Source organism: Copadichromis virginalis, unplaced genomic scaffold, assembly GCF_057382275.1.
Source record: "Copadichromis virginalis isolate Kocher_CV1m ecotype Utaka unplaced genomic scaffold, C_Virginalis_male_GT1.1 unmapped_scaffold_1, whole genome shotgun sequence".
Classification (NCBI taxonomy): domain Eukaryota; kingdom Metazoa; phylum Chordata; class Actinopteri; order Cichliformes; family Cichlidae; genus Copadichromis; species Copadichromis virginalis.
Window position 1 is genome coordinate 6,700,357 of NW_028188589.1, and position 19,750 is coordinate 6,720,106.

Here is a 19,750-nt window from a genome sequence, read left to right on the forward strand (position 1 = left end):
GCTTCTTCTGGGCTATATTCTCAGCAGCATATTAAACATATCAGGTCTCCATAAGGAGAATCCTGTGCTAACAGCTGTCTAAATGACTCGGCTAAAGTTTGTAGCATGCATGCTTGTTTTTGTCTTTGCACTAGGATGATGTCGGTGTAAATGTGCAGTCATATTCGTTGTGTTCCCACTAGTGCTTTCAGGTTAATCTCGTTGAAATAACCTTAACGCCACAACACGGCAAATCTCCATTAACGAGCTACCCTATACAGAGGGGCTAGACGGCCAACACGTTAACGAGCTAACTGCGCTAACACACTAGCTCCCACCCATGTAATTGAGCATTGCATGGCACATCCAACATACTGTTTTACTTTAGTCCATGACTCGCTTACCTTCAGGGTCATACGTCACATGAAAACCAAAATAATTCCAAACGCCAGATCTGAATGAGGGTGGGGAGGTCCACTTCTGTCTCGCTAGCTTGCCCTGCGCTCTTCCTTCTGACCATGCTGTCTGTGTTGAGTGCTCAGTGAATCTGCGTTCGACTACTCCGCCTAGGCTGCACTCTCGAGCCTAGGCGGAGTAGTCAAATGCAGATTCACTGAGCGCTCAACACAGACAGCATCGTCAGAAGGAAAGTTGATAAAATAAATTACAAATTTTGTATTGTTCTTTTTTTTTTCCTCCCCTTTGGTTTTCTTTCTTTCTCTCCCTCTCTTTCTTTCATTCTTTCCCCCTGTCCTATCCCACAGTCATGTCTGTCCCGTTTGCAACTGAAAATAAAATAAATTCATAATTATAATAAAGGTCAATCAAATGGACCAATATGATGATCCACTTAAAATAAATCCTCTTGGCATCTTTCTTGGCCTCAAGACAACAATTCTGATGGCTATAGATCCAAACGGGACACAAAAAAAAAAAAAAAAAAAAAAAATTGAAAAAAATTGTATTGTTCGATACATATGCGTACCGAACCGAAAGCACTGTATCGAACGGTTCAATATCGATACGAATATCGTTGCACCCCTAATATATATATATATATATATCGCTCTATCGCGATAGCGCATGTTGATGATGTCATCAAGCTGTGCCTTTTTTGGTCTAAAGCATCGCAGCGGCTACGCTGGTCGTGTCCAAATTCATGGGCTGCATCCTCCTGAGGACCCGGCCTTCGCGGTCTACGTGGGCCGGGTCCTCAGAAGGTCGAGTAGGCCGGAAGTAAACGGCCGTGAAATTGGACGGTCTAGCCTTTAGATTAGCGTCACCGCTGTCTCGGTGGAGTTTAATAAACTCAGCCGTCTGCTCCTTGCTATCTAAAATATAACAGGACACTGGCGTAAATTCTCGACTGTCTCATACTTCTGTTTAATCAGTTTTCTGTTTCACGTTTAGTCAGCTGTGTAAAAACCAAGGAGGAACCCACCCGGGGGATTAATAAAGTTTTATTTTATCTAATCTAATCTAATAACTTTAATCTTAGCCAAACCGATTTACTCACGAAGAAACAAAACACTGAAAAAAAGCCCAACAATAAAATTTTTAGGTTGTCTAAGTGACTTATACATTACGTTTAAATCGAGCAGCGATAGTCCGCGGTGATCTGAAAATGATGTGCCGGGAGTTGTGCCGTTCTCGGCCGCATCAGTAACCCTCGAGCTCCCGGCTAGCTGGGTAGCAGACGTCTCCGAAAACGTATTTGCATTTGTATTTGAAAAAAGGTATTTGCAAATATGCGATACCTTGATAAACCGAGCAGATATTTGACGTTTACACAGCTACTTTCTCGCATGAAAATATGTTAAAAGTTTATTTTGTGACACAGAAAGATTAGTATGAGTAATTTTAAAACTTAGTAGCGGCCGCCATTGTTGGAAACTGGAGTTTGGCTGGGCCGCGCTATGAATTCTGGGATATGGTAGGCCACGAAGGACACACCCGACCCATCCTTCAAATTCGGGGAAAAGGAGGACGCATTTGTCGGCTGCATTCGGAGGAGTCTACGAATTTGGACAGCCTTCGGCGCGTCGCTGTGACGTAATCGGTCTACAAATGCGGCCTCAGGAGGATGCAGCCCATGAATTTGGACACGACCAACCATTATCCTCTTCAAATTATGGCGGGCGACAGTCATAACAAAGAGATAAAGCACTTTTGAAATACGGGGAAAGCCAAAAACTGCACTTCCTCCACTTCCGTAACATTGATTCATTAATGTTGAATTCTCTCGCAGCTGCTCTATTCCCATGTTGTTGCAGTATATTAATCAGAATCAGAATCAGAATACTTTATTGATCCCTGGGGGAAATTATTTTTTGTTACAGTGCTCCATTTTAAACCAACATTAAGACAAGACAGACAGGCAGGCAGGAATGATTTACTGTGTCGTTCAGTGGTGCTTTTCGGTAACCTCAGTCTCTCACTGAACGTGCTCCTGTGACTGACCAGCATGTCATGGAGTGGGTCGGAGGTGTTATCCAACATTGTCTTTATCTTGGACAGCATCCGCCTCTCCGACACCACCTTGAGGGAGTCCAGCTCCATCCCCACAACATTGCTGGCCTTACGGATTAGTTTATTAAGTCTGTTGGCATCTGCGACCCTCAGCCTGCTCCCCCAGCATGCAACAGCATAGAGGATCGCACTGGCCACCACAGACTCATAGAAAATCCTCAGCATTTTCTGGCAGATGTTGAAGGACCTCAGTCACCTCAAAAAATAGAGACGACTCTGGCCCTTCCTGTAAAGTGCTGTGGTGTTTTTAGCCCAGTCCAGTTTATTGTCAATGTGTACTCCAAGGTATTTATAGTCCTCCACAATGTCAACACTGACCCCCTGGATTGAAACAGGGGTCAAGTGTTTCCTGGTCTTCCTGAAGTCCACGATCAGTTCCTTGGTCTTTGCCACGTTGAGCTGCAGATGATTCTGCTCACACCACGTGACAAAGGAGTCGACCACAGCCCGGTACTCTGTCTCATCATCCCTGCTGATGCATCCAACCACCGCAGAGTCATCAGAAAACTTCTGAAGATGGCAGGTCTCTGTGCAGTGGCTGAAGTCTGTGGTGTAGAGGGTGAAGAGGAAGGGGGAGAGGCGGTCCCTTGTGGTGCCCCTGTGTTGCTGATCACCTTGTCAGACACACACTGTGGGAGACGTACATATTGTGGTCTTCCTGTCAGGTAATCAACAATCCAGGACACCAGAGAAGCATCCACCTGCATCGCTGCTAACTTATCACCCAGGAGGGTCGGCCTGATGGTGTTGAAAGCACTGGAAAAGTCAAAAAACATGACCCTCACAGTGCTCGCCGGCTGGTCCAGATGGGTGTAGACACGATTGAGCAGGTAGATGATGGCGTCCTCAGTTCCGAGACGAATCATAACTAACCTCGTATTGTGGATGGATGATTTCAGTTGTTCTCCTGACTGAAGTTTGGCCCGTGTACAGCATCCTGCTATGCGATTGCATTTGTCCCTGACCACCAGAATCCCTCACGTTAACTTTTATCGAGTGGAAAAAAAGTTGGCGTTCATCCTCCAGCTTCACTGTGCTAATGTTATGCTAACATAGCTGTGTCGCTAGCAATCACGTAGCACAACATTATATACCAGGTAGTCCAACTTCAGTAACCCTGCAAACGCCACTGCTGTTTAGTTTTCTGTCTTCATTTATGCTGGAAGTGATAGCAGAGCTGTTTGAATTAGTTTCAAAAATCTCTCAGTCAGAACATGGTATGAAATGTTTAGGTGTAAACTAGCGCGCTAACTTCCTGTTAACTTCTAACTCCGTTAAATTTAATGAATTCTGTTTTCATGGATGTTAAACTTAATTGTTACACCTGGTAAAGCAGCAACGCTGATGATTTTATTAAAGATGAAAGAATTTAGACCGTTTTTAACTCTTAGTGTTCGTTTGACTTTGGGACCTGAAGCGGACAGAGTTTTAGACCCAGATTACTCCGCGAAGCTCCTCACCACGGCAGCCGTAATGCTCTGACAATCCATCAAGCAATGCGGCTTCGTAGCTTACCAAAGTTCTACTAAAACATTTTTTAACAGATTTCTGCACGCCCAAATCGGTTCGAGGTCAGTAAGCACAACCAGAATTCATACATAAGACACACTCTTGATTTTTGAGAAAATTAAAGGATTGTAAGTCCTTATAGTGTGGAAAATATGTTATACAGAAGAAAAGAATATATCGCGATATATATTGTTACCGCACATGCTTCAAATTATACCGCGATATGGATTTTAGGCCATATTGCCCAGCCCTAACTCCCAATTTATTTACAACATTTGAAACATACAGTGTAGCTCCGTCAAAACACTCCAAGGCCAAGTGAAAGTGCTGAGAGGGAAAAGATCATGATTAATGATTTATTTAAACTCATAACTGGGTGCAGCAGCTGAGCTTTGACCTGTGAGCTTCAGCCTCTTTGCTGAGTGTTTAATGCTCATCTATTGAAGCCTGCAGACACACCCACACACCATCTGATTCGTTCTCAGGGTTGTTTTCTGTGTGTTGGAGTTGGAGCAGAAACCTGCTGCAGGTTAATTATTGATCAAATTAATATCACAAAAGGTGCAGCAGCTGACCTTTGACCTGTGAGCTTCAGAGTCTTTGCTGGTGTGAAGTGTTTAATGTGACGCAGCCTGCAGACACAGACGACTGCTGACGGAGAAGAAGCAGAGGATTTTCTCTGTTTCTACACAGACCTGGTCCAGACAGCAGAGAGCTGCAGAGTGAAGACGTTCATTGGAAGAAGCTGAGTAAGTTCAACGTCCTCTTTGAATCCTGGATCAGGAAGTGAATATTTGGTGTTTAAATAAGGTTTCTGTCTTTGACTCAGCCTGCTGTCACTTTGTTTCAGAGAGAAAAGGAGATTTTAGATTAACTGGTGTTCCTGCTGCTCTAGCATTAAAGGACAGTATAGGTGACCACGCTGATGCCTGTTTATAATTTCACCAAAGCTAATAAACTGTTGGCTAAATTTTCTTGTTTTTAGATGTAAACAGAGGTGAGAGGAGGAGATAATAAGGATTAAATATTATGCTGAATAACTAAATTCTGCTAGTCTGTGACGTAACTCCCAGCAGCATCGCCTCATTTCTTTGACCTTTAACATGAGTTAGCTTAGCTAGCAGAGCAGCTATCTCTGCTGTCTGTCATGTGACCGAGTCAAGTGTGTGTAGTAGACTTGTTAGCATAGCTAGCAGGCTGACAGAGGCTAGCAAACTGTGTGAACACTTTGTAAGAGGTGAGCAGTAAAGAGAAGGATAAGGAGCTCCTCCAAATGCTGATAATGCACTTAACCTGAATTTTCTGCTTGTTACATTATATGTGATGTTCAGTCAAAAACAATTACTTAAATTAACATTATTATTAGTATTATTATTATTCATAACATGGCTCCCTACTGTAGTGGTTTGAACAACTGATCTGTGGTTATTGTGTCCCTGCAAATTCAACAATGCGCCTCAATGCAAAGCATCAAATAAACATTTTTATTATCAAGTCATTCGACCTACTGGTTGAATCACCGTAGCTCTGACAGTGAAGCACACTCATTTTTATTGGTAGTCACCTTGTGAGCAATGTTCCCTCTAAGCTGCGCACGTGCGCAATTCAACCTGCCAACACGGACGATGATGCAGTTCTACACTGCAATCATCGAGTCCATCCTCACCTCCTCCATCACCGTGTGGTACGCTGGAGCCACTATCAGGGACAAACAGAGACTGCAGCGTGTTGTGCGCTCTGCTGAGAAGGTGATTGGCTGCAGACTCCCATCTCTGCAGGACCTGTACACCTCCAGGACACTGGGGCGTGCAGCTCGGATCTCAGCTGACCCTTCTCACCCTGGACACAGTCTGTTTGACCTGCTCCCCTCAGGCAGGAGGCTCCGGTCCATTCGCACCAGAACCTCTCGCCATAAGAACAGTTTCTTCCCCTCTGCTGTTGGACACATGAACAATAACCACATGACTGTCCCCGCCACTAACACAGGACCCTACGCTGTGTCACTGCATCATTCCATGTTTGGCACTGATCACCACCTGCACTCATGTATATATCTTTCTACGCAGCACTCTTAATTCTTATTCTCATGTATATATCTCATGTATATCTCATGCACATATCTTTCTACGTAGCACTTTTAATTCTTATTCCTACTTTTATTTTTTTCATGTCTATTTAAGCGCAATTTATGACAGTTTGTTTGCACTGAAGCACCGCAGCAATTTCCTAATGTTGTAAACCTGCTCAACATTTGGCAATAAACCCCATTCTGATTCTGATTCTGATTCTGAATTGCGCACTGTTGGCACGGTCTCTGCGCAGAGAAAATCTGTGTTGCGCACACAAAAAGAATTCTAACCTGAATTGAAATTAAAGTAAACCAATCAAAACATGGCATTTAGTTGTTAAGAAACGGAGTGACGGCGGTGTTTTGAGATGTGAGAGATTTGAGACGTTTAGAGCAAATCTTGTGTAGTTAGTGTGTAGTTAGTGTGTAGTTAGTGTGTAGTGTAGTCAATAGTGTTGTTGTGTGTGTCAGAACAATGAGGCGACTGCTGAGTGTTACAGGTGTTACAGCAGTGACACATCTGCTGCTGTCAGGCCTGCAGGTATCAGGCTGTTGTTCTCCTTCATCTCATAGAGGACAGGAATTATTTTTTGGAGCGGCACAAATAATTTGTGTGGCATCAGATTTGATGCAGAACAGCTGATTGTTCTGTAAATAGTTTGAAATGTTTATTTTAAAAAAACACCTTGGCTGCATTTTTAGGTAAACAGCTGCAAAAAACTTTGTTTGCATAACTCAGTTACTTTTTTGAAGAAGTAACTATATAATTAACTGCCCAACTGTCAGGGGTTTTGACATTTATTTTCACAAGTAAGAGAAAATAAGACACTTGCAGACCAAATCAGAGAGTTTTAAGACATGCGCATGGGTGTGTGCCTCTCAGCAAAATCACACACACAGAATGCATGTCTTGTTCCTTTATTTATAGGGTAAGAAACTGATTACATAGTACTTCCTCTTTTCAGTTACAGGAGGAGAGTTCAGGCATTATCTCAACCTGTCTGACCTTTCAGACTGGGGTAAAGAATACAGAAGTTTATCATGCTTATCTGACATCACAGATACTAAAAAAGAATACATTGCGTTTGTGTTAACAAATAGACTCAGTTACGTGAAAATATATGAACACTAGAAAATAAAACACACTTGATTATATTGTATTTGAATATAAAGCACATTTGATTATACTTGATCATATTGCATAATAAAAATCCTCTATCATTCCCTCCTGTTGTTAATATTTTTCACAGGTTTAATCAATGCATAGTCACTTGTTAGTCACATTTTCAACTTGCATGTCATTTGGTGAAAACATACATGATCATCAGTTAAAATTCATCTTCTTCAAGTTCAATCTCTGCTTGTGGTTCGTATTGGGGTAGGGAGACATATGCTAGTAGTTTTGTGGTGAACATATTGTTTACCATTCTGTGGACACAGGGCAATATGCATGTTGAGAATAAGCAAAGGAGTATGAGCAGTACTCCAACGAGTACTAGTCCTTTCATGAGCAACGTCTTCCATGACCCACTAAGAAGTCATGTGAGCCAGTCCTCTTCACCAGTGATGTAGTCCTGTCGTTGAGCTTGACTCAGTTGTCGCAGCACGTCCAGTGCGTCAGTCATATTGTTGGAGTGCACATTATCAGGAATGTATGTGCAGCAAGTCGTGTTGAAGAGCACACATAAGCCTCCTTTCTCGGCTAGTATCATGTCCAATGCGACTCGGTGTTGCATTATTGTGATGCGCACTGCATCGATTTCTTCATTCTGAGCCTTGTTGATCTTTGTTGAAGCATTCAGAAACAGTCCAAAACGGTAGTCGAGTGTCTCTATCCTGAGCATGTTTTTGGCATTTCCTGCCCACGGGAATAGAGAAAGCATTACTTTTTGTCCTTTGGTCCATAGCTTGAATTCATCTGGCACGTCAGTTCCCCAGATCGAGTCGTGAGGTTGCACGTCTGTAGTGCTCCTCTTGCGTCTCGTCTGGTGTGGTTCCGCTGTAATTTTGAAGGTGTGGTCAGATACCAGAACAGGGGCGCAGAGTCCGGTGCTGTTTGGTGGTAGCATGAAATAGACTTTCTGGCCACACGCCCAGGCTGCGCCCTGCACCCAGTATGTACCTGTTGATGAGCCGTTGCCATCCCAGTCTGGTGCCGTCAGGATCATGGAGCAGTTTCCATTTTTTCATAATTTCTTCAGACCCTGGGGCGTACCTGTCTGGCCGGTTTCTCCTGTGAAGTTAAAACACACTGGGTGTTGTATGTCGGGTGGCAAGACAACTGAGAATGATTTCAGTTGTTTGTGGCTGACGTTTATATGCACCCAGTAGGCTGCGTCACAGGTGTAGTTTATGTTTGGGTACTGGTGGGTGCAGTTTGTTATGTTGTAGATTAGAGCCTTCACACTCTGTGGGACTATATATTGTGTAGTATTGTGGCATGTGTTGCTGTTTTGGTCCTTTATGGATCCGCCTATTACCATTACAGGTTTTCCTGGTGTTGAGCAGTTCCCGGTAATGGCCTTGTCATATATGCAGAGGGCTTCAGCCTTGGTCGGGGGTTTTCCATACACCGTGGCATGGAGTGCTGTTGTGGGCAGATGTGAGCAGACGTAGCAGTTTGTGGCATTGCCTTCTCCGTGCACTCTGTCATGGACATACCTGTACCATGCATTGTTCAGCCACGGGTGGTTGTGTTCTTTGTCTATCTCCTTCAGGTGTGAGTTGTCATACGACCATTTTTTCTGCAGGTGGTGCTGTGGGTCTTCGTCCTTCCAGGTGAACATCAGTAGGCTCACTAGGAGCGCTATGCCAGCTACTATGAGGACAAATTTCTTCATGGTGACCTAGTACACCTAAAACCTCTGGTGAGTGGACTACCAGCAAAGTGAAGAGGCGGGATATACCCAATCAGCCCTTCCTCCACCGGTAGATCACCTAGAGATCCAGGGGAACCGGCGTCTAAACGTCTGGATTGTCACTCACTTTTTTACAGTGACTTTTGGTGGATCCAGGACGGTCGTTCCGCAATTTTACAAGCTGTCGGTGTAGTAAGCAACACCTGGAAGGGCCCCTCCCACCTTGGAGCACTCCAGTTCTTTTGCTGGAGGACTTTAATCAGAATCCAATCACCGGGGTTCAACCTGCAAGAGACTGGAGATAGATTACTCGGCAGCTGATTATCCAATATCACCTCTTTATTCTCAAATAGTTTTTTTTTTTATCCATTCTGCCATCATTGTTTCTGTGATTGATTTATTAAGTATATGAATCATCCCACCTTATGACACGTGAGTTTACGAATGAGTCACTAAAACGGCGGTTTTATGCAAAGATTTTAGAAGCACTGGTTTGCCATTGCACATCATGAGATTATTTTTTAATTCTGCTCCATCTTTCAACCAAGATTTTTGTTCACCCAGTGATGCTGTCTTCTGTGCATCTGCTAGTATTTCTAGTGGTATTAAATCTATGGTTTTTGTTGTTAAGACATCAATGTGTTTTTCTGCAGCTGCTTTGGCTGCTTTGTCAGCAAAGTTATTTCCTTTAGTGATGTCTGTGTCATCCTTTTGATGAGCTGCACATTTGCATAGTGCTAGTTCCTTTGGCAACATTATCACTTCTAATAACTTTATTTTTTAGATTCAGAGCCATCTACAAAAACGCCTGTGAAGGTAGACTGTGGTATGCTGTATTTTTCATTATCAAAAGTAAATCCAAATAGATTCTGTGAATCTTGGTGTAGAGGAACAGAGAAAAATGCATTTGAGAGGTCAATCACCGAGAACCATTGTTCTTTTGGTGTTACTTGATTTAAAATGGTATGTGGGTTAGTAACCACTGGAGGTATTTGCTCTGTTACCTCATTTATTGCTCTTAGGTCATGAACTAGGCGATATTTTCCAGTATTGGCCTTTTTTACTGGAAAAATTGGTGTATTACACGTGGCTTTATTAGTTTTCACGAGAATACCTGCTTTCTGCATGTCTGCTATTACTGGCCTAATTCCTTCCTTTGCTTCTGCACTCAAAGGATATTGTGCTTTCACAGGCCTTCTGGCCCTGATGCTGACCTAACTATCAGAGTGTCATTAGAGAATCTCATTTTCACTTGAGGCATTTTTAGATACCTTCTAGTTTTTCAAAGAATTCACACATCTTACATATTTCAAACTTTGAAGTTTTTTTGTTTTGTGTATATATATTTTTTTTCCTAAACTTTGCATTGTTCATAGCTCACAGTTCTAAAACTGGGTATTTGTAAATCATATGCATTTGTAAATCATATGCCTAATCACTATGTGTCACCGTAATCCACAAGTATTGGCACAAATTTGTTTCCAAACCAACAAAATAATCAAAAAAACAAAAACATACATGAGTCAGGATACAAAAAGACAAAGAAAAATGCTGCCAGAAACAAAGCAGAAGTGTGAGGGGAAACTGAGCTCACAGACAGCTGCATGTGTTGGCTTTTAATAGCATGCAGCCTCTGCTCTAAAAAACCAATAAATAAAAAATAAAAGAAAATGTGTAACATGCTCATCAACTTAGCGGTATCCACACATTTAATTCAGCTTCATAATCCTGTAGGTTTAGTTATTATCTACAGGGTTTGGCTTATTAGTTGTTATTATAGATGTGCTCTGTATCTCAGTAATATTTATCTAGGATAAATGACAGGTTTTCAAGCAGGTTAAGTGCCTCTATGCACCTAATTGGTTTAGATATTGCCTTTATTTTCTTCATCTCATATGCCATTATACTGAGTTTGAGCAAACCTTAAGCTTGGTGCAGACTACTTCATAACAATTGTCCATCTCACATCATACTGACTAGGATACTTCTTGTCAATATTAATTTTATATCATTATTAATATCATCATCTTTTTCTCTCTATATAGTAACAATAGTATATTACAATATTTTACTAGTGTATATCACTATACTACTACTGAGACAATTTAATAGTTAGGATCATCTTACTCAGCAAACAGATAATTTATAGTTCATCCAATCTGTACAATTTGCTCTTTCTCTGAACAGGTTTGTGCCTACTTTTAGACTGGTCTTCTGTTTGCCTCATCTCAGATCCAACCTTCAGTCACATGCATTCTCTCTGTTGCATGTCGAACCAAGTAGTTTATTATTATATTTTATTTTGTATCCATCAAGGACGTGAATGAGCTGCAGTCTCACCCACCTCCAGGATGGAAACATTTATCTTTTCACACACTTTCCTTGGCTGAACAATGACACAGCCTTAATCTACCTTATGCATCTCTCTTTTTTTTTTATAGAAAAGGTCTTCATATGAATGATTTCCTTTTATTTATTTCATACAATCTGGGCATGATGGGTCATAAATGCACTGATTTTTGCAGCCACGGCCACTATCTCTATGTGACATAAAAAGGGGATCGGTTAGATGCTGTTTTGTCACATGACCTGAGGCTGATTTCACAATTATAGTGTTTTTTTGAGAATGTTACATTTGGGATTTCTACAGTTAAAACAGTTTTACAAGCTCCTGTGTCTCAAAACATTTTTTTTAACGGCACACCTTTCACATATACTACAACTGCTGGTTTGGCTTCTGACTTTTTTCCACATATAGCTCTTTTTGCAAAGCGGTTTTTAAAGCATTTATTAAATCAGGGGTGCATTTGCCTTGCCAAGCTGGACAATATATTTTATTTTGTATTTCTCCACCTTTTTGCACTGACTATTCCTGCATTTGAATAGTTTTTTTTTCTAACCACTCTTCATCTGCTGTTAATTTTACTTTAGTTTTAGAGTTACCCATTTTGAACTCATTACGTCAGAACTGTGACACTTTCTCTGGTACGAAGGAGCGGGACGGTGATCAATAACAGCCTTCTACTTTCCCGCTATTCGAGAGAGCGGTTATTGATTTTACGTGATGACGCACAACCAAATTCCCAATCCAACCAGTTCGTGAGTGTACACAGGAAAACAGTTTGAGAAGCGGTTCGACCACGTATTGGGTCGTAAATGACAACTCACTCCTCTTAGTTAACACAATTAGAGTGCGCTTTTATAATTTTTATTGAGATTTTCCGTATTTTTATTGTGCAACCTTCTACCTGTTCCGTTGCAGCCACTCCCAGAGCGACCGGAACTTGTTCCGTTACAGCTGCTTTCCCAAAGCAACCGGAACTTTTAATAGCGATTTCTCCGAGTCCCCTTATGGACTGAGAATTTCGCTCTTGGACTGAGATCTGTCGGCGCTCCCAGGTTTACACACTATTTTGATGGAAAATCCCAATATCAACGTATTTTAGCGCTTGGTGGAATGCAGTGTTTCATATTCACCTTACTGTGGCGCTGCGTTTTGAATTCGGTTCATCTGGTCCTGGCGCCGTGGGGCCTGTATAAGACGCTGACCAGAGATCGAATGGTCCCGGTTTTTCTCCTTTACTGTGCACAGGTTTTTTCCAGCGCAGGCAACACGACGTCAGGATCGATGAAGACCGTCTGTGGAAAACTAGACGTTAAAAATAAGAGTTAGTTATCCGCGCTCGAAGGACCAATTAAAATGTCAGGGGTTTTGACATTTATTTTCACAAGTAAGAGAAAATAAGACACTTGCAGACCAAATCAGAGAGTTTTAAGACATGCGCATGGGTGTGTGCCTCTCAGCAAAATCACACACACAGAATGCATGTCTTGTTCCTTTATTTATAGGGTAAGAAACTGATTACATAGTACTTCCTCTTTTCAGTTACAGGAGGAGAGTTCAGGCATTATCTCAACCTGTCTGACCTTTCAGACTGGGGTAAAGAATACAGAAGTTTATCATGCTTATCTGACATCACAGATACTAAAAAAGAATACATTGCGTTTGTGTTAACAAATAGACTCAGTTACGTGAAAATATATGAACACTAGAAAATAAAACACACTTGATTATATTGTATTTGAATATAAAGCACATTTGATTATACTTGATCATATTGCATAATAAAAATCCTCTATCACCAACATTGGTCATTATTTACTGTATGTTGCAGACAGAGTTACAGACTCTCTCCCAGACCACAGACTCATAATACAAGTCAGAGCTTTATAAAAAAAAAAGAAAGTTGTGTTTTCAAAATTGGAGTTCAAGTTTTTTTTTTCCTTCCAATAGTGTTAACATACTACACACGTCATGAACAAGATTTTTTAAATTTTCATTGTAAGTGGGCTAAAGCAGTTAATTAAAAGTAGTCCATCAACTGAAAGGTTTAAAATGTTCACACGTGTTGGACTGACTGAAGCTTCCAGTCACAGTGACTCAGTGTGTGTCAGTGAATGCATCGTGTGTGCTTCAGGCTCCATCTAGTGGACTGATAGCAGAGCAGCTGATGGCAGCTTCCTCTGCCTCACACTGCTGTCTGACTGCATCCAGCTGACACTGAGATGAAGCAGGAAAGAAGCAGCTGATGTTTGGACAGCACACATGATGAAAGGAGGATTTCAGCTGATGCACATGAATGATTTGTGTTTCCTCTGCAGGTAGAAAGTGTGTGTGAGCTGATGTGAATCATGTGACCTGGTTTCGAGGTTACATGACAGGTCAGAGGTCAGCGACTGTAACTCAGTTCCTCCTGTTAATGTGAACTCACTGAGTGTTTGTGGTTTATCTCTCAGACTGACTGAAGATGATGATGGAGGAAGAGGAGGACAGAGCAGAGTCTGCAGGGTCCAGCTGTCCGTCTGTGAGGAGTGACCGGTCCAAAGGTCAACAGCCAGCCTTCAGTGGTGAACCTGGAGCAACGAGGTCAGAGAGCTGAACTCACTGAGTAACAGAAATAATTCTGCACTGACATTATAATCAGTGTTGACTCTGGTTGATTGTCTGACTGTGTTTGTGAGCTGAGAGGAAATGAAAATGAGTTTGTAACAAAAATCAGTTTTGTCCAGTTTTCCTGTAAAAAGCTGAACTCTAATCTAAGAGGATGTTACTGACAGGAAACAGCTGCATTATCTGCAGTCTGTGTGATCACAGCTGCTTCAATCATGTTTGTGTCTGCAGAGGTCAGAGGTCACAGTCTGCAGGGTCCAGCTGTCCGTCTGTGAGGAGTGACCGGTCCAAAGATCACCCTCCACTCTTCAGTGCTGAACCTGGACCAACAAGGTCAGAGAGCTGTGATGACTCCTTTACATGTTTGTGTTTCCTGGATAAATATGACCTGAAACATCCTCAGATTGTTACAAAGATTCATTAAAAAGAAAACAATGAAAGAGAAAAGATCCAAATGTTCGACTTGGTCATTTGCTGTTTGAGGACAGTGATGCTCATATCTGTGGGGAAAGTGTGACCTGAGTGGGTTCATGTTTGTCTTTAAAGAACAGAGCTGCTCTGATTCTCTTTGTGTCTGATCTGTTAAACAGTCTGAGAGGTCACACAGAGACCCAGCAGCTAAAGCCTGGATCATACTGGCTGCTGTTACTCCATCAGGACAACACTGAACCACAGTGGTGTGGATGTAGTGGATAAATCCCACCATACTGATGCTCAGAGTTAACCACAGGGAACAAAACCAGATGTTACCTTCAGATTGTGACCTTTGGAGTGGACGATGCAGATTTCAATAGAGAATAAATGTTGTTGTTTTTCAGCTGTGAAGAAAGAATCTAATTTTCTGAACTTAAGAATTTATGATGCTGGAAACAACATGGAGACTATAACACAACATTTCCACTGTGTTCATAGAATGAATGTAAAACTGTCAGACATTCATTAAATATGCAAAATGTCTACAGAAGCATCAGAGGGTCAGACGTGAAGCACTCAGTGATTTTGATCAAATGACTCATCAGTTATTGATCTGTACTACACTGATCTACCACGTTAGTAAAGCTGGTGTTCTGGTGGTGGAGGGAGACTCGGATCATGTTCTGGTTTTGGAGCAGTGATCTGCTGATGGTTCAGTTTGATGAGCTTCTTCAAAATCATCCCTGACATCACCACTGAAAGGACGTCCATGAAAACAGACTGAAAATTACTGATATGTTCACAATCTGAGAGTTTAAAACTTGACAGACTTGATTCAGATGAAGTTATTTGAGCAGAAACTCCTGGATCTTTATCCTGTGTTGATCTAATCCTTCATGGTTCCTCCACAGAGTGGATCAGCAGAGCTCAGAGGTTCCCAGTGGTCAGTCTGCCCAGCAGCATCAAACACAGCTGGACTCCATATTTATGGTCTGTACATGTACAACAACTACTGTTACATCTGTTCTGTTCACAGTCATCTCCATGCTGCTCTTTGTAGACCAGTGGATCGTCAGTGTGTCCAACATGGATCTGATGTTTGGCTCCATGATTTCAGTCTGATTGGCTCATTCATAAATATTCTGTTCCAGCTGCTGGAGGACAACATCATCACTTTTGTGAAGAACGAGCTGAAGAAGATCCAGAAGGTTCTGAGTCCAGATTACCCAGAATGCTTAGAGAGTCAGAGGAGCAGCAGCAGAGAGGCGTTTGTGAAGATCACAGTGGACTTCCTGAGGAGAATGAAGCAGGAGGAGCTGGCTGACCGTCTGCAGAGACGTAAGAGGATTTATCTAAAGATTTAAGCTGCTGGATAAATGAACATTTTCCAGAGAAGGAAGATGGAGCAACGTGTTTTAAAGATTAGTTCTTTTTGGAATTGAATGTTTATTTTTCTTCTCATTCAGAACTTCAAGCTGCAGTTTGTCATCGTAACCTTAAATCCACCCTGAAGAAGAAGTTCCAGTGTGTGTTTGAGGGCATCGCTAAAGCAGGAAACCCAACCCTCCTGAATCAGATCTACACAGAGCTCTACATCACAGAGGGAGGGACTGCAGAGGTCAATGATGAACATGAGGTCAGACAGATTGAAACAGCATCCAGGAAACCAGACAGACCAGAAACAACCATCAGACAAGAAGACATCTTTAAAGCCTCACCTGGAAGAGACGAACCAATCAGAACAGTGCTGACAAAGGGAGTGGCTGGCATTGGGAAAACAGTCTTAACACAGAAATACAGCCTGGACTGGGCTGAAGACAAAGCCAACCAGGACATCCAGTTCATATTTCCATTCACTTTCAGAGAGCTGAATGTGCTGAAAGAGGAAAAGTTCAGCTTGGTGGGACTTGTTCATCACTTCTTTACTGAAACCAAAGAAGCAGGAATCTGCAGCTTTGAAGACTTCCAGGTTGTGTTCATCTTTGATGGTCTGGATGAGTGTCGACTTCCTCTGGACTTCCACAAAACTACAATCCTAACTGACCCTAGAAAGTCCACCTCAGTGGATGTGCTGCTGATAAACCTCATCAGGGGGAAACTGCTTCCCTCTGCTCGCCTCTGGATAACCACACGACCTGCAGCAGCCAATCAGATCCCTCCTGACTGTGTTGGCATGGTGACAGAGGTCAGAGGGTTCACTGACCCACAGAAGGAGGAGTACTTCAGGAAGAGATTCAGAGATGAGGAGCAGGCCAGCAGCATCATCTCCCACATCAAGAAAGCCCGAAGCCTCCACATCATGTGTCACATCCCAGTCTTCTGCTGGATCACTGCTACAGTTCTGGAGGATGTGCTGGAAACCAGAGAGGGAGGACAGCTGCCCAAGACCCTGACTGAGATGTACATCCACTTCCTGGTGGTTCAGGCCAAAGTGAAGAAGGTCAAGTATGATGGAGGAGCTGAGACAGATCCACACTGGAGTCCAGAGAGCAGGACGATGATGGAGTCTCTGGGGAAACTGGCTTTTGATCAGCTGCAGAAAGGAAACCTGATCTTCTATGAATCAGACCTGACAGAGTGTGGCATCGATATCAGAGCAGCCGCAGTGTACTCAGGAGTGTTCACACAGATCTTTAAAGAGGAGAGCGGACTGTACCAGGACAAGGTGTTCTGCTTCATCCATCTGAGTGTTCAGGAGTTTCTGGCTGCTCTTCATGTCCATCTGACCTTCATCAACTCTGGACTCAATCTGCTGGAACAACAACAAACAACCTCTACATGGTCTAAACTATTTAACAAACTAAAACTTCAATCTCTCCACCAGAGTGCTGTGAACAAGGCCTTACAGAGTCCAAATGGACACCTGGACTTGTTCCTCCGCTTCCTCCTGGGTCTTTCACTGCAGACCAATCAGACTCTCCTACGAGGTCTGCTGACACAGACAGGAAGTAGCTCACAGACCAATAAGAAAACAGTCCAGTACATCAAGAAGAAGCTCAGTGAGAATCTGTCTGCAGAGAAAAGCATCAATCTGATCCACTGTCTGAATGAACTGAATGATCGTTCTCTAGTGGAGGAGATCCAACAGTCCCTGAGATCAGGAAGTCTCTCCACAGATAAACTGTCTCCTGCTCAGTGGTCAGCTCTGGTCTTCATCTTACTGTCATCAGAAGAAGATCTGGATGTGTTTGACCTGAAGAAATACTCTGCTTCAGAGGAGGCTCTTCTGAGGCTGCTGCCAGTGGTCAAAGCCTCCAACAAGGCTCTGTGAGTAAATCTGTGATCATGTTTATTTTTAAAATGTTGATTAAAAGTGGTCATAGATTTCTTCCATGACAGATCCATGTCCTAAAACCATGAGACAGCGTAGTTGTATAGTATAAAAGAAAAAAGGAGAACTTTTGACCACAATATTGTAACTTGAATGAACTTTTGATACAGCCTTTAAACATAAAATTTATGAACAGAATCGGTGACAAAGGGCAGCCCTGGTGGAGCCCATCACCCACCGGACTTATTACTATCCAACGTATTGCCGTCTATGCCAACCAAGCTCTTGCAATGGTTGTAAAAGGATCGAATGGCCATAAAATGTTTCTCAGTTTTATTATTTTCAGTCACATCTGTTTTTGATTATTAACTGAATATTTTAAAATTCAAGCTTTTTATGTTATACAAAACATCATATTTTCTTATGATGTCTTGTATTGATTCTGAAGGAATAGTTTTCATCAGTATCGCAGATACCAGCCTGAATTTTACTTTGTATTGGATCAGGAAGGAAATCAGTGGCATCACACATCACTTACAGCAACTTCAGTACCTCTTCATTTTAATAAACTGGGGGGAGTTGCACCAAGATTCAGTATGAGATAAAGAATTATTTTTAACTGTAAGGTTGGAGAAATCTGTTGTTGGAAATTGGAAGAACAGGTCATCTTAAAAATCACTGCATTGTAGTTTTATTCAGGCCCCTTCAATCTGTGATCGCTGTTGCTTTGCATTGTAAATGCTACTATTACAAAAGTCACAAATATTAGTGTATGTGTGTGTTGTTGGGTAATAAACCAAAAGAACAGAATCTACCAGCACCTCACTGATTTCTGCTTAAAAACAATAAAAAAGCAATAAAGCTCTGATTTGTTTGGTTGATCTTGTCTCCCTTCCACCTTGATTTCAGACTGAGTGGCTGTAACCTGTCAGACAGAAGCTGTGAAGCTCTGTCCTCAGTCCTGAGCTCCCAGTCCTCCCGTCTGACAGAGCTGGACCTGGGTAACAACAACCTGCAGGATTCAGGAGTGAAGCTTCTGTCTGCTGGGATGAAGAGTCAATACTGCAAACTGGAAACGCTGAGGTCAGATCAAGCAATATCGATTTTTTTTTCATCAATTAACATCATTTAATCAATTTCATTTGGAAAAAATTAACAGTGTTTATGTTTTGTTTTTTTAATGAATCCATCCAAATCACACTAAACTGCCACATTTGTCTTTTGTAACATGAGGCAATAAGGATTCCAGCATGTCCTGAAACAGTGTTGAAATATTGTAAATGTAGTAGCTCCTCATGGCACCATGAATATACTTTAACACAAGTGTTTCATGTCTTCTTGTCATCCTTTCTTCAGACTGAGTGGCTGTAACCTGTCAGACAGAAGCTGTGAAGCTCTGTCCTCAGTCCTGAGCTCCCAGTCCTCCCGTCTGACAGAGCTGGATCTGGGTAACAACAACCTGCAGGATTCAGGACTGAAGCTTCTATTTTCTGCAGTGGAGAGTCCAAAGTGTACAATTCTCAGGTCAGGATTCAGTCTTTTCTGATGATGATTTAAAACCTGAGTCAGGTCGATAAATGGCTTACTCATTTACAACAGACATGATTTGTCAAATCACCTTATATCTAACCCAAAGGTCCTGTGTTTTACTACTTTGATTTTTTAGTAAAACACAGGACCTCTTAATATTTATCTAAGAGACCATATATAATTTTTTTCCCTGGATCATGTGTGTACCCTCCTGGTTGGAGCTCCAGCAGCCTGTATCAGTGAATGGGACTTTAAATGAAATTGCTGCCCCTGTCAGGAAGAGGTCTGAGTGACACACAAAACAGAAAATATGAGCACTGCATGTGTCTGAGGCTACTCAGATACAGACCTGAATGAGACACTAACTTTGTCTCTGAGAGATAACTTTTATTATTAAATACACTTCATTTCTCATCTGTGTAGAGAATGTAGAGTTTGACATGCTAATATTACAAAATGAAAAATCACACTGAGTCACAAAGAAATTGTTTTGGAGTATTTATGGTTCAGCTGATGAAATTGTTCAAACAAACCAGTAATTTACACCGAAACAGCACAAGTGAAACTTTTTCGAGGGACTTACACTAAGCTTGTCCTGGTACACCTGTAGAGCCCAGCTTCTATGGACCATGAGCTTAAGT

General features: G+C 42.0%; 1 protein-coding gene, 1 long non-coding RNA gene and 1 pseudogene across 2 annotated transcripts in view; 2 read left to right on the forward strand and 1 right to left on the reverse strand.

The window, feature by feature from the left end:
• The window catches only part of LOC146679680 (uncharacterized), a 246,169-nt gene extending 232,341 nt beyond the window's left edge, over positions 1–13,828 (forward strand). The window contains exons 2-3 of the long non-coding RNA XR_014918492.1: positions 4,579–4,766; positions 13,741–13,828. This is a non-coding gene — a long non-coding RNA (uncharacterized LOC146679680). The remainder of the gene's footprint in view (positions 1–4,578; positions 4,767–13,740) is intronic.
• On the reverse strand, positions 6,897–9,278 carry LOC146679685 (uncharacterized; annotated as a pseudogene).
• Positions 13,829–16,046: 2,218 nt separating the features above from the next.
• Positions 16,047–17,579, forward strand: LOC146679686 (protein NLRC3-like). Its single transcript, XM_085450413.1, has one exon. It carries the CDS (start codon positions 16,482–16,484, stop codon positions 17,577–17,579), a length of 1,098 nt encoding a protein of 365 aa, XP_085306539.1. The 5' UTR covers positions 16,047–16,481.
• Positions 17,580–19,750: the final 2,171 nt, after the last annotated feature.

Excerpts from the sequence above, each read along its gene's own strand:
- LOC146679686 (XM_085450413.1), top strand. The coding sequence starts at position 16,482 with ATGGTGACAGAGGTCAGAGGGTTCACTGACCCACAGAAGGAGGAGTAC.